The sequence below is a fragment of the Trachurus trachurus genome (genome assembly GCF_905171665.1).
Source record: "Trachurus trachurus genome assembly, chromosome: 11".
In the NCBI taxonomy this organism is placed as follows: Eukaryota; Metazoa; Chordata; class Actinopteri; order Carangiformes; family Carangidae; genus Trachurus; species Trachurus trachurus.
In genome coordinates this window covers 7,525,791-7,542,456 of record NC_139904.1, presented here as the reverse complement: position 1 = coordinate 7,542,456, position 16,666 = coordinate 7,525,791, and the positions used below count along the sequence as shown (strand labels likewise).

Here is a 16,666-nt window from a genome sequence, read left to right as displayed (position 1 = left end):
CGAAGGTTTGGCTTTCTTTTCTTCAAATCAACACCCACCTCCCTTTGTTCCTCCCATCTCTCCCCAAACACCTCGTCTGTCTGTCTCCACAAGTCATTTACTGTCCAGTAACAGTCTCAGACTCCCAGACTTCCCCCCCGGCTGCTGCAGATACATCACATCCACCTGAATCAAGTCCTAATTCTTCCCTTTAAGCACCAAATCATTACTGTGGGTTCAGAGACACCTCAGCAAAAAGTGTATAATCATCTATGAGAAGCCCTCAAAGCGCCACCTCAGCCTAATCTACTCGTCCTTCATATATTCAGTTCATGTTCCAAACAGGTGCTCTGACCAAAACACACCGAGTCCAGCCCTCTGAGTGGATCAGATAAGTGCTGGTGCTCAGCAGACTGCAGAGACAGATCTGAATTATGAGCAACCAGAAAGTGTCAGTGGTAAATATAATTTTTTAACTAATGTTTTCTAGTTTGGGAACTTGTGGGATTTCACCACTGGAATAAACGGAGCCTGCTGTGAATCCACACACTAACCTTAACTCGACTGCAGCGGCTGCCACTCATGAAGGAGCCAGATAAAGCTTGGTATTTCACATGAATGAAGCCGGGGTGCTCGGTCACGTTGGCATCACCTATGGCAGTCACCGCCGGATCGATTCCTGACGGTGCTGAACTTCACTGTGTCTCTCTGTATTTTTTTTATTTTATTTTCATCTATTTTTTATTCGTTTTCTTTTAGTAACATACACATATGTGCCAGCAAACATACAGCATAGCATAACATAACATAACTACGAGGGTAGGATTTGGGCGTTAAAGCAGCACTAAGTAACTTTTCAACCTTCATAAAATATTTTCATAACTTTTGTGATGATACATCGACTTACAACAAGTTGAATGACACCTCTGTCGTGGCCTGAGGGGGTCTGTATCTCTTTCTCTGGCACTAAGCAGCTTTGAGGAGCATGGTAGGAACCCGGCTCTCACTTTACTTTCACTTTCACTTTTGCGAGTCACAACAAGGAGGGAACAGGCAAAACAGCACTTTAGCAATGGATTATGTTTGTGTTTTCACTTTGAAATGATCCACTGGAAACAGAAACTTAGTTTTGATGTCTTCTGTTAATTTTAATGCAGGATATTTACAGGGCTTCACGCTAGTGTTCATGGGAAATGGAGTCTTCCTTCAGGCAAAACACTACCGCTTTGGTCCACAGGCGCCGCCAAACTCAACCAAAAGTAAAAGTTCTTTAGTACTGCTTTAAAGGAGAATTCAGGTAATTTTCTAAGTAACGCTCTACAGCTCTAGGTCTCCGAGTGCGACCATAGGACAAAATCTGAGAAAAATATGTGCAGACCGGACCTAGCTCTCCTCCTGCTAACTGCGCTACACTGCAGTTAAACAGCAAAGTAATGGGGGCAGAACTTTAAAACCTTGACTTTGGCCTCTATATAATGCTCAAAATATCACTACACATGCTTTGCAACATCCACCAGTCCATAAACTCGATTAATATGAGAGAGCAGTGTTAACGTAGCTCTGTTTACTCTAGCTTCCTGGGTAGACCTTACTAGTCAACTGTCGAGCCCAGGACTGTTTCCATATCAACAAAGACAAAAACATGAGGAACACATGGATTTAGGAGGAAAAAAATGATATATTATATTACACTATTTTCATATTGATGCTTTTTTCCAATCCAAAATCATTTTTTTCCTCTAAATAAAAAATATTGGTGAAATGAACGAGTTTCGTGGCAGATAATGCGTTATTAAGAGGCTGCATTCTCGGTGCCCCAATCACTCCCACTACATGGATATACGCCGCTCTCCAATGGATCTAAATATCGTGGGAAGGACTCCTAATGACACCAAAGTTATATATGGGTGAGTAAACGACTGTATTTTATGCCAGAAAAAAGGTCCAGGTTGTAAAAACCGGCACTTCTCCTTTAAAAGGTTTGACCCTATCTTTGCCATCTATATGAAATCACTTCTTACAGTCGACACATAGCTGAGCCATCTTGACCCGTTCTCTTCAAAGCGTCTCTCTGTTTAGAAAGTACTTAAAAACAAAAGCAGTAATATTTACTAAAAGGCTCTGGGGAGCAACGTTGACGGTTTGAACGATATTCAATAATGATTGAGTTCATCAATAACCTGTTAGGTCACGGTGACATGGATCTTTAAACCTTTGACCATCAGAGTGTAATCAGCTGATTCTCGAGTCCAGCTGAACAACATTGATGCCAAACGTCCTTTGTGTCATTACAGAGTTCATTCATGTTCATGAATGGGACAGATGGACAAACAATCTGAGGACAGGACAGCTCTGGTCCTGGTGATCGCTGGTGCGGAGACATAAAAGCTTAATGAGCACGTCCCCCTGATCAGCTGTGATCGTCCACATCACTGACACAGATTCTCATCAAACCTCCGGCTCAGAACGGTCTGACGCTCTGAAACGATCCGTTATAGTGTCGCTTCACAACAAAATCAAATTAGAAAAACATAATCCACATCGTTTGATTCATCCAAACTTATCAGTCACAGATGCTGGTGTCGCTTTTGATCCAAACGTCCCTCAGACTGAAGATATGAATGTGACTCACACACTCTCTGTGTCTGTGTCTTACCGTCTCCTCGGCCCGGTCTCCTCTGGCGCTGATGTAGTTCAGTCGATAATGTCGGACGTTTCTGTAGTCGACAGGCTGCCAGGACACCCGCATGCTGAAGGTGGTTTCTTCATCAATCCTCATGTTCCTCACCCCGTAACGAGGAGCTGGAGGATCAGAGGAAGTCACAATCACACCGCGGGTTAAACATCCAATCACCGAAGCACCAAACCGTCACAGTCCCCTTGTCATCAGTTTGACATTTAAATTACTCGGGTTTTCAAATTTCATTTTGTTTCAATATAAAAACGTTTTCTTGTGAAAATGGATTCTGCGTCTTTCATCTGAATATGAGCTGAAACACCAGCTGCAAACTTGTAATCAGATATTTACTGTGGCATTTTCTTGAACCACAGTTCTTCCTTTGTCTAATTTAGAAGTTGGAAGATACTTTAACAATCTCTTTGTCACTTTATTAGAAATACATGCTTAAAATAAAATTAATGCACCTTTTTATGAGAGTTTCAACAAAAACGGATCATTATAACCTTCATGCAGGAGGATTATTATTACTGCAGGACTGTTGTATCACACCATAACAGCTTTAGCTGGGTGCACTGAATTGATTTACCCTTAAACCAAGTATATTTAAAATTTTATTTGCTTTTTGTTAACTTCCTGTTTACATTTCAAATTAAAACACCTGTAATTAATAACACAGACTACAGAGATGTCATCTCACCACGTGTCACTAAACAGTGAGGACTGTTTACGTGGGACTGTTGCTATTATCCATGAAGACAGATGCACAAATGAGTTTGTTTTATTGAATCTGACCTAAATACAATAAGAAACTTGTAATTTCTGCAGACTGATGACCTATAAACTGCAGATACTGGAGAACATGGACATAGTTCAGAAGGTTAGAGGGGAGAGGAGGAGGAGGTGTCAGGATGAACTAACAGATGAAGGATGACGGTCAAGGTCAAACATGAGGAGGAGGTAAAGGACGGAGGAATAAAGGAGAAATTGACTGTTATTGACCAGAGCAGCTGCGATGAAATATTTACCTGCTGTGGTGGTGGTTGTCGTAGCGACGGTGGTTATTCTTTCAACTGAAAAATCAAATAAAGATGATTTAATTGAAACAGAAGGAGTGATTAAATGTGAAGAAATCACGGTGGTGCGGTCGGAGCGTTTCATTCACCTGTGGACTCGACGAGGATCACCTCGTCACTCTCAACCTCGTTTCCGTAGATGGCGGCCAGCAGGACTTCGTACTCTGTGGACGGGCTGAGCTTTTCTATCAGGTAGGTGTTAATGTTCCCGTTCACCATCGCCTGAAAGAAGAGGGTTATGATGAACAGATGCTACTGATACAGATTAAAGAAAAGTCAGAGATGAGGTTGAACCACCTGAACAGGTTAAAACATTTTCTACATCACAACAAGAAACATGAGAGTTCAGTTTTACTGTAGTTTATTTTCAGGGAACGATGTGTTTATTTTCACAGGTAAGCACTAAAAGGTGAAGAGGCTGATAACAGGTGAGCTGTTGTTGGGATTAACATCTCTGAGATCATCTCAAACAGAAGCATTTTATCTCCTGTCGTCACTTCTCTTTCGGTTTTTATCTTAATTCAGTCATCTGATACTAGTTTATCAGATCTGAGACGAGTCTGTGCACGTCAACTGGTTCAGATCAGTGTCGTGCTGTGGTAACTCGTCACAGTTAGACGCAGAATAAAAAATAGACACATAGTAGATGTGAATCCTTTCACCTAATGAAGGAGATGACAGCTCAGAAAAGAAACAGAGAATCATCATTAACTAAATCAAAAGCTGCTAAGTGTGAGGCGACGGCGCTGGAAAAACAGTGAACTGCTCACTTCAGATTATTCTCCGAGTGAAGGAGTTCAAGTAGCTCAGGATCAAATACACTGTTTCTGAACGAGAAGCTCTCAATTCACCTGAACACCTACACTCGAAGCCTCTCGACCGGTCGTGAAAGAAAGGAACCGCGAACACGGTGAGCCGCGAGGACGAGGAGTTCATTAGCTGAGTGCAGCCTCGAGCAACTGCAACATGGACGAGTTTAACTGAGAGGGAATGAACAGATGGATGTCTGACTTCACCTGCTCACATGTTGCTTTATAGTTTGTTTAATGTTGTTAAAGGGATAGTTCAACATTTTCAGCAATTTGGCCCATTGCCATAATCCCTATAGTCATAGCAGTAGGTTCGTTACCTTTAATTGTTGGTGCAAGCTATTTTTAGAACGGCGGAGCAGAACCGCGAGCTGCTCAGAGCTACGCTACGGAGGCTCATGGGATTTCTTGGTTTCCCTCATCAAACTCATCAAATACACAATCCAACAACTCCAAAACGCTCTGGTGGACAAGTTGTGACCTGCACATTCACCACGCTATGAGATAATAACTCAACGTTACGAGACGGAGTTGTTCTCGAGGTAAATTCATGCAAAACTGCTGATGCAAGTTGCCTTCAGTGACAGTTTTTCAGCAAGCAGTCTCTGCATTTGCCTCTAAACAACTCTGTCTGGTAACGTTCTGTCATTATCTCATAGCGTGGTGAATGTGCAGGTTACAACTTGTCCACAAAAGCGTTTTGGAGTTGTTGGATTGTGTATTTGATGAGTTTGATGAGAGAAACTCTGTAGCTTCGCTCTGAGCAGCTCGCAGCTCTGCTCCGCCGTTCTAAAAATAGCTTGCACCGACAATTAAAAGTAACAAACCTACTCCTAAAACTATAGGGATTATGGCAATGGGACAATTTGCCAAAACGTTGAACTATCCCTTTAACAGTCGGGGGAACATAACTGGTTCTCTCCTGCAAAGCCTCCAGGTCGATAAACACGACATATTCTGCTTCATTACACTTTTATTAACCTTTTATTAAACTTTTAGAGCCTTTGCTGAGTTTTTTTTTTTCTCACTGTCTGAGGACACATATAGAAACATCACACACCTCCACACTGTCTCCTCCGTCTGTGGGAGTCCAGGTGAGTCGGTACATCACCACATCGGAGGCTGGATGTTGCCATGACACCCTGAAGCTGTTTGTGGAGATGTCGCTGCTCCTCAGATCCAGAGGGTCTGGTACCGTCTCTACACACACACACACACACACACACACAAGGACACACACACTTGGTTAAAAACCTGATATATATTTAATTAACTTCCCTAAATTTGACACCTACTCGTGGTGAAGCTGTCGGTCACGGCCTCAGCTTGTCCCTCGTCGTAGAGCGCGAACACACCAACCGTGTACTCCGTCAGCGAGGTCAGGTTTCTAAGCAACCAGGTGGTAACACGGCCGACATCCACCTGTAAAACGCAGAAACCACACGGCGGCTGTCAGGTACAGTATTTAGGTTTTCTGACATTTCATAAAAATAAAAAAAAACACATAATAACTTGTGAAGTGAGGCGAGGAGCTGCCGTGTAGAGAGAGAGATAGAGAGATTAAAGTCTGAGTGTAAATAAACGTAACCTGCGGAGTGACAGATCCGTTATCGTCATTGTTGTGTTTACAATGACAGAGGTGCATAAAAGACAATTTAACATAAATTTGTTTGCTCGTAATCCCCAGAGCAGCCTCGCGGTGCGGCGTGCCGACACATCAGCGCTCGCTATCTGTCAGTTCAAAAAGGAAAGGTGGCACCTCACACTGGTGTTTACTGGCACAAGGAAAAAAAACACACACACCAAACACAAACACACACACAGACATCAGCTCAACGACAGTGAGATTTTAAGAGAAGGCTTTTCCTTTTTTTTCTCCTCTCCAGCATCAATCAGAGTGGTTTCCAGCTGCTCTGCGTGAGTCTCTGTTCTGGATGTGTGTGGGTCATGACGTCTGTAGACTGTGGCGGAGAACAGACTTACACCACAGCTTTATTAAAAGGAAGTCAGAGCTTCAGGGTCCAGAAGAAAAAAAACAACGTCAAACTGCATAAATCGGCTCTTTACAGTCACCTCTGGCCAGATTTTAAAGTGTGTGTGTGTGTGTGAGAGTGAAGGTATGTGAGGGTATGATATATAGTATATATATATTTTTTTTCTATCTACTTTTGTGTTTCATTGGTACAGTCGAGAGCTTCGTTTTTTTGCATTTCACTGCACAGTTTTTTAACCTTGGTTTTAGCTTTGCATGTGACCAATACACTTATCTATCTATCTATCTATCTCAGATGTTGCCAGTCTGAACACAGACAGAGAAGCTGGACTTTGTTTCAAAGTGAAGCGAAACAACAAACCCCACACACCCTGTTTATTAGCTCAGCTCTGTAACTTGTGCGGGATTCCTCTCACCTCATTGGTCTGGACGCCGTTGGTCTTGACGTACATGATGCGGTATCCTGTGATTTTCCTGGAGGCCGAGTCCCACGTGAGCCGGGCCGAGCTGTGCTCCACGTCCGAGAAGCGTAGGTTCCTGGCCGGGGTCAGCGGCACTGAGGCGGGAGGAGGGAGTGGATGTTATTATGACACAACTGGTTTAGGAGCTTTTTAACCTGTTTTTGATGAGGTGTTAGTCCTGGATGGTGACAACAACTAGAGAGTCTTCACAAGACAGTTGTTTTCCAGCTGTTGTGTTTGGACCAAACCTAGAATCTGTTATGGAAAGAAGCTACGATTTGTCCAAAAAGTGACTCAATGTGTTGCTATGTGCTTTGTTTGAAAACAAATCTAGAAAAGAAAAGAAAACGTCTGATCTGAGTCTTTGTGTGGAGTCTTTCTCAGACATATCAGTATTGATGTATGCGTTGCTAATAGGAACTGATGTGAACTGTCTGGTTTAATTTAGAAACTATGTCCACGCATTGGTTGTTGGTTCTCCTATATACTGTGTATATAATTTACCTATTTATTTTATATTATTGAAAGTGTTTTTATATTGCATTTTATTATATTGCTTGTTTGCACTGAAGGAGCTGCTCTAATTTCGTTATATGGAGTATAATGACAAATAAAAGGCATTCTAATTGTTCTATTGGAGAAATATAAAGTTTGCGTTGTGGTTCTCTAATTCCTATAAGTTTGTTCCACACAACATCGTATCCAAGAGTTTGCTGCAGTGCTGCACCGAGTTCGTTTTGAAAAAATAACAGTTTTTGTTGTTAAACATTAAAATATTGAGCCTCCAACACATTTTTCACAAGTGTTTGAACCGTATTTGAGGGGTCATTGCTAAAAAAAATATGTGTTTACGAGAACACTGGCTGATTAAGTGGTTATCTGGATTTTTACTTCTCTAATATAAAACACTTTCCTGCAGATATTCGGGGATGTGTCCCATTGCTGCACGGTTGCACATGAAAAAGGTAATAGAAGTAGTAAAGGTGCTTTTTTTATACTGATTCTAATCAAACACCATAACAAACTTTGTAGCTTCAGAGATTAGTATATACAGTATCTTGATTTCCATGCACCTGTTGACCTCAGCAGGAGAAACTGAGTCTATGTAAAGGAAGTCTAGTCTGTGCAGGAACAACAGAGCTGCAAGTCATCAGGGATCAGAGGTGGGATGAGTTTTGATTTTCAAAGTGATTTCACACTCACACGTGCTCATGGGGTTTTGAACCGAGGTTACTGGACTTTACTATTTTAATTATAAAGTGGACAAAACCTCATTACATTTCTCACCTTCCCTCAGGCTCTGCCTTAACTTCCTCCTATTTTCTCTCTCTGTCTCCTGGAGGAACTGCAAAGGTTTAAAAAAAAAAAAAAAAAAAAGCCTCTTACCCTCACCTTTTTTTTTATTTAGCTAAGGAATCCCATTTAGTCTCTGAAGCCCGGAAACTTTTCTGCTCAGAATTACTGATCTGTTTTCATTATTTCTTTCTTTCTCTTTTTTTTTTTTTTAAATCCTGAATCTCCTGCCATTTCTTCACCTCAATTATACCAGGGGTCAACATAAAGACAAAGCAGCAGAGAGGGAGCGAGGCGGAGAGGAAGAGCCCTCTTCTCTAACTGGAGGTCGTGCCAGGGTCAGCATAGGAATGAGGAAGATGGGAAATTAAAAAGTTTTGCGATAGGTAAGTCCCCAAAGTTTCCCGATGTAACCGCCTATATAAAAATATCCTGTCCATTGAATGACTCATTCACTTAGATGTCACTCTGCAGATCAGCAGCAGGACTGCGCCAGATGTCACAGCTGGCAACTTCTTCCCCCAGAGGTTTGAAAAAAGAAATGTGAAAGTTTTTATCTCTCACAGGAACTTTTGTCCTAATGAAAGAAACAACAGTGAGATAACTGGATTAAACGAGAGAATAATTATGTATGGAACATCATTAAGAAACCAGAAGCATCATGTGTAGCAGCCAGTGTTGGGCACGTTACTTAAAAAAAGTTATCAATTATAGTTACGTAGGAGGAAGGTTACTTTCCCCCAAAAGTAACTGGGTTAGTAACTGAATTACTACGTTATAAGAGTAACTAATTAACAGGAAAAGTAACTATTGCGTTACTTTTTCTTAATAAAATGCTCAAATACGTCAAATTACTTGGACTCGCCTCCTTTTAACCCCTAACCATAACCCGAACCTCCCGTTAATCTGGAACTAACCAACTCATTCGATACTGAGTGAGTTGGTCAGTTCCAGACAAACTGCTTTTTCCGACTGAGGGACTAAAAAATAAAAGTGTATATAACATCCACTTTAAAGTTCCAGTGTGTAATATTTAGCAACATTTATTGGCAAAATCATACTACCCATGAATATATTATGTAATGTATATTATTACATTATGTATAAGTGTATAATCGCTATAAAGTAAAATCTGTTTGGTTTTCGTAGCCTTATAATTATTATTTTATACATATAGCAAGGGTTTTGCTTTAGAGAGTGTCACCATCTTGCGCCGCCATGTTTTAACGACAGCCCAAACAAAAAATCCAGCCAGCCAGAGAACGCGTTTCGCGAGTTTCACACGCATAAATAAACCAACGAAGAAGGCAGAAGGAGAGAAGAAGGAGGAGGAAACAGCAGAGAGAGTGAGTTAGTAGTTAGTCGGTAGAGAATAATGAGAAGTTTTTTGAGTTATAAACCTGAAAGTTTGCAAATGGATCATCAACGCACAAGTTTTTTTGTCCTCGGAGGCCACCGCCACTTTGCCAACGGGAGGAGTGAACGCTAGATGTCACGGTTTCCCAGAGGTGGGAATTGTGGAGTCATCAAGTCGTCTCCATGCCATGTATTTGTTCTGTTCATGCATTAAACCAGCTGAGTCCAATCAGCACACCTCTTCAGCCAAGAAGGTGAGCTAATTAGTGAATGCACCTGGTTCAGTGACTGAGCAGAACAAATACATGGCATGGAGATGCCTTGATGACTCCACCCATTTTACACACTGGACCTTTAACGGGTGTATTATTTTGTGACGGGACTTCTTGAGTCAAGTAACGGCGCATTTCATTGTCAGTAATAGTAACAGGGGAAACAGTCATTTTTTGATTACTCATTACTGAAAGAAGTAGTGCCGTTAGTAACGCCGTTACCGTCACTGGTAACAGCAAACAAGTAACGGGGGAAAACTGATGATCGGAGCGGGACAGGAATCCACAACTATGTTCTTCTGAGAGAGATCTGCTAATAGATAAACGACTGACTAACAAGAAACACAAACACATCAGTGTCAGAGGAGTTCATGTGAAGACTTTTCTTGCACTTCATGAATGACTTGAATTACACATGAGGACAGATGAACACCAGATAGACAAACAGTAATGTGAGGCCTGAACAAATAAAGGGCTGGACGGGCGGCGGATGGAGGGCAGCGCATCCCGGTCCCGCCTGCAGTGACTGAGTGAGCGAAAGTTATTTTACCATGAAAACCAATTTCCAGAGAGACCTCGTTCACCTCCCACCATCCCGTCCTTATCTGACCTGCATTCACAGACCCAACAACACAACACGCACCATAAACACATAAACACGCCCTGGCTTAAACCCACAGGCCACAGACCTTAAAGCAGACTTCATAAAATGTTAATTAGTGAGCGTGTTGGCGATCTGGGGGAGGCGGAAGGAGCAGAGCAGGGGGAGGGAAAGGGGGGGTGTGTGTGTGTGTGTGCTCTCATCAAGGCTTCACAACTCTTTAAGAATGAAAGTGAGGTGCAGAAAATAGAAACGGCTCGACGAGGAGGAAGCAGGGAGCGGGCGACACGCCGCGAGTCTGGCATCGCGGGTTGCCAAGTTCTGACTTGAACACGCTACAGCTGTGTTGGAAAAAAGCTGCGTCGCAACTATAAGCAAACACTTTACTTGACTGCAGCAGCTGATTTCACTGATTAGAACGACTTGAAGCCGAGAGAGAGACAGAGAGAGAAGGAGAGAGAGAGTAGCCAATCAGAGTAATGAGCCGCTGTAGTTCCTCTCCTCCTCGCTGCTCGTCCGTGCGAGTCTGATGACACTCCAGAGCTTCAGAAGCTGCTTAAACGTCACAGTGAGGTTTCCAAAAAAAAAACAAGTGGCTCTTCACACGTAAACAGCCACGTCTTCTGGGAGCAGCGAGCGGCTTTTTTCCCGCTCGCTGGCAGAGCGGAGCAGCACACACACAGCACACACACACAGCTGCCGGGTAAATGTAAACGCCCGGCGCTAAATGAGATGTATGCTGAGAGATGGAGCAGCAGGAGTCTGAGTTCAGAGGGTCATAAAAATCTGTCTGGGGTTTAATGAAATTGAATTCCATCAACAGTTAATACATTTCAGTTTCATGGTGATATTCTTATTTACTGTCTGAGTGTGCGTGTGTATGTGTGTGTGTGCAGTTCTGACTTTCAGATATGAACAGTTTGGAGAGAGAGAAAAAAACATTTTGACTTTCCTGAGTTGAGTTCCTGAAAGTTAAAACGTTAAAGTTTTGATATTAAGGTTGAAATCAGGTTGAAGTGGGGTCAGACAGAGTCATTAACTGGAGTCTGAGTCTTAAATGAGAGTCACAACATCTCTGGAGAGCGAGGACATCTGCACCGCTCCTGACTCTTCCTGTATTCAGATTAATCACCCAGTGACCGACCCCTGGACCTGAATCCTCTCTGGTCTTCCACAATCATTTCTCATGTTAACTACTGTACGACTTTTCATTCGATTTACCACAACATACCAAGAGCCTCAGTTATAAAGAGCACGAGTTGTTCATTTCCATTCAAGACAAGTGAAGACTTGTCTTGAATGGAAATGAACAACTAATAGTGTACTTAGAAAACCCTCTTTCATTTTACTGCACTCAAAGAAATCCTTAAAAACTGACGACTCATAGTGGTTGTTAGTTTGTGTTATATTTATGGAACACATTTGTAAATAATAAGAAAACAATAAACACTTTCAGTTGGTATTGTCATGTTTGCTTTTCATTTCCACTTAAGAAAATATTAAATTGACAGTTGTTGGGTAAATATTCATTGTGCTAACGATGTATAACAACATTGTGACACATTTTACATTTGCAGCTCCTCCTGCTGTTTTGATCTTGCACTCAGCTATAATGTGGTTCTTTGTTACATTGTTATTAATTGTGCATCCCAGACATGTGTGTCTGTGTGTGTAGTTTTGGTCAATATGTGATGCAGTACAGAGTGACCCAGCTCTCAGCCTGGTGTAACAAACATCCGTGCTCAAGTATTTGTTAATTGTCCAATTAGAGCGCACATTTAAAGGGTGTAATTATTCATTTTTAGAGAGCAATTGATTGATTGATTAATTAATTAATTAATTAATTAATTAATTAATAGCTTAGTGTAGGGACTTGGAGGCACGGTAGCCACTTTGATGCTACGTATATAGCACGTCACATGTCTGATGTTTGTCTTGTGTTGTATTTTGTTATATTTTGTAATGTTTTTTGTAATGTTTTTTGTTATGAGAAACACGTTTTTTCTAATGTTTTTGTTATTGTCTGATGTGATATTTTGTTTGATGTTTGTTTAGTGTTATATTGTGTTATATTTTGAAATGTTTTTTTATTTCAGAAGAGATTCTGACAATGAAAAGTACTCAACTCTAGAATTAATTAGCCAATCATTTCAGAGCTGCATGTTGTGTGTGGACTGGACTCACGTGTGGTCTGCTGACTGGTCATGGGGTCGCTGGCCTCCTCTCCGTACATGGCGTAAACTGTGACTGTGTACTCGGTGTCAGGTGTCAACCCTTCGAGCTCCACCTCCGTCACAGAGTCTGCCACCTTCACCTGCACACACACACACACACACACACACACAGCATGAAGGTATGTGCCTTCAGCAGAAAGGAGATGCTGTGTTTTTTAAGTAGAAGTCCTTATCTTGTCAACGTCGCTCATCTATCTGCCCTTTATTTATCTGTCGTATCATCTCCACCTCGGCGTATTATCTTCTCCTCCATCATCCCTCCGTCCTGCTCAGACAGGCTCGGCACCAGGCTGTGATTACATAAGGTGATTTCTGAATGTGGCTTTTGCCCCTTTTTCCTTTTCCATTCAGCAGGTGGGACGAAGCCGGCTCCTCTAAACTATGTGAGTCATGTTCTGAGCTGCGACACACAGCGAAGGTTGGATGATGAAACTCTGGTTTCTTGAGCACCTGAATCCCTCGTCTCCCAGAGAGAGAGAGAAGGAGAAGGAGAGGAGAGCGGTGTCTCTCTTTGACTTCTTTTCCTTTTTTCCCCCCTGTTTCTCACTTGAGCTTTGTGATGTAGAAGTAAACAGGATTTTTCTAACTGATCACAGTCTGATGCCAGATCAGCGGCTGGTGCTTTGATGATTAACTCCACCAGACTACAGCTGCTAACCCGAACTTCACCATCTTTCACCTCTCGCCAATGACAACACGGATGTTAAAAAAAAAGAAAAAGAAAAAAAAAAGCTGGCGGAACGGAGGCTCTGACAAATGTTTGTCCATCTGCTCCTCTTGACTAGTCATCCAATAAATAAATTGTTTTCATTCTGAAGCCTCAGAGAAATCATAGTCATACTGATGCAAGTAATGCAAAATGTTAGATATCTACAGTATACTTGTCGTACGTTATGGGTGTTTTGAAATCTGAATTGCAGCGTGAAACAGATCAGCTTATCTTATAATATTATGTAAACTACCAGTAGGCCTGTTCAATTAGTCCGTTTTAAATCGTTTTTTGTTTTTTTTTAATCGTTATTTAGTTAGGACGATGTTAAAAACGTGTAAATCGTAAAAACGATTTTTCACTTTCACTAGGGTAATTACGGTACAGCCCCCGTTTATGTATCTGGGCTGCGCTGGGTTGCCGTAGTGACTTCTGCCTCCTTCCTCCCATTGCGCTCTCCCCACACACTGTAAACAAACATGTCAGCGTTCACTAAGGCCAGCAAGGATTTAGTTGCCAAAAAGACAAACAGCAAGAGTCCGTTGTGTGGAAATGGTGCAGCTTCGATGTTTCGGATGAAGAGCAAAACACTCCGTGGCAGTTAAAGATCACAGCACGACAAACTTATTTCAATAAAAAAAATAGGATATTTGAAATGATTTCTTTGCCTTTTGTCATTTCACTAAAAAATCGTAATCGAAGATTGTGTTTTGAGAGAAGAAAATCTGGATTTTATTTCTGGGCAAAACAGAACAGCCCTGATGTGAACAGAGAGAAATATCCCTCTGGTTGTCCCTGGTTCAGGTGATGCAGCAGTCGGCGACATGTTGATACAAGATGCAAAGATACAGAACACACACATAATCAGAGTTGGACTCAGCTGAATCAGGCTGATGGGAGCCCCCCCTTCCCGGGAGAGAGACGCCAACATGACGTGAACAGTTTTCATTAGGCTGAGAGGAGAGATCCCACTCTGAAAAAACTGTGGCTGTGAATTCACCTACAGTTTGACCCCAATTAAAGTTTTAACTGACCACCTGCGTCTCAGGAAAAAAAAACCTCCGTTTGTGTAAAAGCGGGGACAGAGAGGAAGCTGTGGACAGAGCGTGTAAGCGGCGACGACTCGAGTCTTCAAAGGCAGTTCCAATCAAACTCTGACCCAAAATCTCAGTCTGTCTTGGTTTCAATCTGCATGGCAGCACACAGGCAGTCTGTCAGCTCTGCTCTGATCCAGTGTGGACGGAGCCACTTTACCATGTCAGACCGGCCTGGACCGGACTCTGGCTCCGGGCCCCGACGCCGAGTCCCCGAACGGCTCCGCCAGTGGCAGCCATCGGAGCGCGAGGCGGCCAAGCCGAGGCTCTGACAGCAGCGGCAGCACTGTCTCGGCGCCAGGCTTATCCTCGCCACTGGAAGGCATCCATCCTGATTCTTAATTCCTTACTAAGTTGTTTTTATTGCTTTCTGCCTGGAGGGGAATGTGACGGCAGACGTAATGAGGTCTAATGGGAAAGAAGAGGATACAGACGGCTGGCTGTGCCCTTCAAAACCTCTTCCCTCCACCGCGCCGTACGTCCCGACGTTTACCTGTGGAGGATCTACTGTCTGTGTTTGAGTCTTGGTTCTGTAGTTTAGTTGTCCAGGGGTTTCACACCTGTTTGCTGATGCCCACACATGGTTGTTTTGGTTTTTTTAATATTCAGTTGTTGTTTTTTCTTCAATCTTCTGCACCACAGGTTGATACAGTAGTTTTTCTTGTTGCTCTTCTTTTCTGTGAGTGATTTGTCATTCTTTTCTTCTCTTTTTGAGTTATGCTGAATGGTTCCTCAGGGTTTATTGTATTTCACTATGCCACCACCAGAAGCTCTACTTTCCTCTTTTATTATTTGATTTCAAACTTTCCCTTCTACACCATCAGAAGAAACTTTGTCTTCCTGGAAACTTCTGACGAGTTATCCTCTTCTCCACCAATTACTAACTGCACGCCGTCTCTCTCTGTTGTTTTCCTCTCTCTCTCTCTCTCACCTCTGTCTTATCTCTCTTACTAAGCATCATAAAAGTATAAAGGACGATTGCTTGCTATGCACAAAGTGTGGGGGGGGGGGGATAATAGAAACACCACATGAAAGAAACAGTTTTACCTTGAAGAAACTTAATTACAATTACAAAGGCATCTATACAGGTCAGTTTTATTCATTTGGATGCCAATTAGCAGTGTGTGTCAGCTCCGACAGCCACCAGCTCGAAATAGACACGTTCAAAGAAACGTCAGGTGGTGGACAGAGTTTCCTGTGGCCGAAGAGAAAAAATAACAAACTGCAAAGAAAACAAAAAACTTCACCAGATTAACCTCATGTCGACTCTTTAACAGTTCCACATGTAACTATAATAACAAACTGTTCAAGTTGTCAGACACTAAACCGTCTCTGACACGTGTCCTGCTGCACGTTACAAGGTGTTTCAATTATTTTCTCAATGCCAAGAAGATTCTACTCCCCCCCACACACACACAAACACACACACACACACACAGTCCTCACCTCCTTCTCATCTGCAGGGTCTCCCTCAGTCAGCGGGGCGTAAAGGATCATGTACCCAGAAGCCCCGGCGGCGGTCTTCCAGCGGACCCTCATGGTGCTGTGAGTGATATCGAACAACTCGAGGTCGTTCACCATCGGCAGGGCCACTGTGACACACACACACACACACACACAGAGTTATGTTGCTATGAGCCTAATCCACAAACATAACACGTCCCATTGTATGTTGATTTTTTTTTTTAAAAAGCAAATAATTACTTATACATATTTGTGAATGTATAATTAATGATATAATTCATCAGATATTTTTATATCAGAACAAAAGCAAAAAGAAAAACAAACATAAATCACCAGATAAATGTTTCCTTCCTCCTTATGATAAATGAATTGTATTTCTGTTCATCTAATTATAGTCATTCACTTATAACTCTGATATAATTTCTCATCCTTTGTTTTCAGTGAGGCACAGACGTGAAGCAGCTCGGTGTTTAGCTTCACGTTTCATTTGCTGCCTTTACCCAGACAGCCCGGCGAAGCAGCATTGGCAGCTTATAGCAGCAGCCAGACCCCATTAACTTTGGTACAAGGTCGACTGGCAACTTAGCATTCATCCTCCACCGACGGGGAGGAATTCCCCGTCATCCATCAGCGCCCGGCGCGCGGCGT

The 16,666-nt window shown here is 42.4% G+C and overlaps 1 protein-coding gene across 1 annotated transcript in view; it reads right to left on the bottom strand.

Moving 5' to 3' along the window:
- col14a1b (collagen, type XIV, alpha 1b) overlaps nucleotides 1–16,666 on the bottom strand; it is a gene marked incomplete at both ends in the record, with an annotated part of 206,598 nt that overhangs the window by 136,708 nt on the left and 53,224 nt on the right. Inside the window, 8 exons of the mRNA XM_083982371.1 lie at nucleotides 2,636–2,781; nucleotides 3,685–3,729; nucleotides 3,822–3,954; nucleotides 5,602–5,741; nucleotides 5,837–5,963; nucleotides 6,951–7,090; nucleotides 12,702–12,831; nucleotides 16,001–16,146. Coding sequence (XP_083838497.1) covers nucleotides 2,636–2,781; nucleotides 3,685–3,729; nucleotides 3,822–3,954; nucleotides 5,602–5,741; nucleotides 5,837–5,963; nucleotides 6,951–7,090; nucleotides 12,702–12,831; nucleotides 16,001–16,146 — 1,007 coding nt within the window. The remainder of the gene's footprint in view (nucleotides 1–2,635; nucleotides 2,782–3,684; nucleotides 3,730–3,821; nucleotides 3,955–5,601; nucleotides 5,742–5,836; nucleotides 5,964–6,950; nucleotides 7,091–12,701; nucleotides 12,832–16,000; nucleotides 16,147–16,666) is intronic.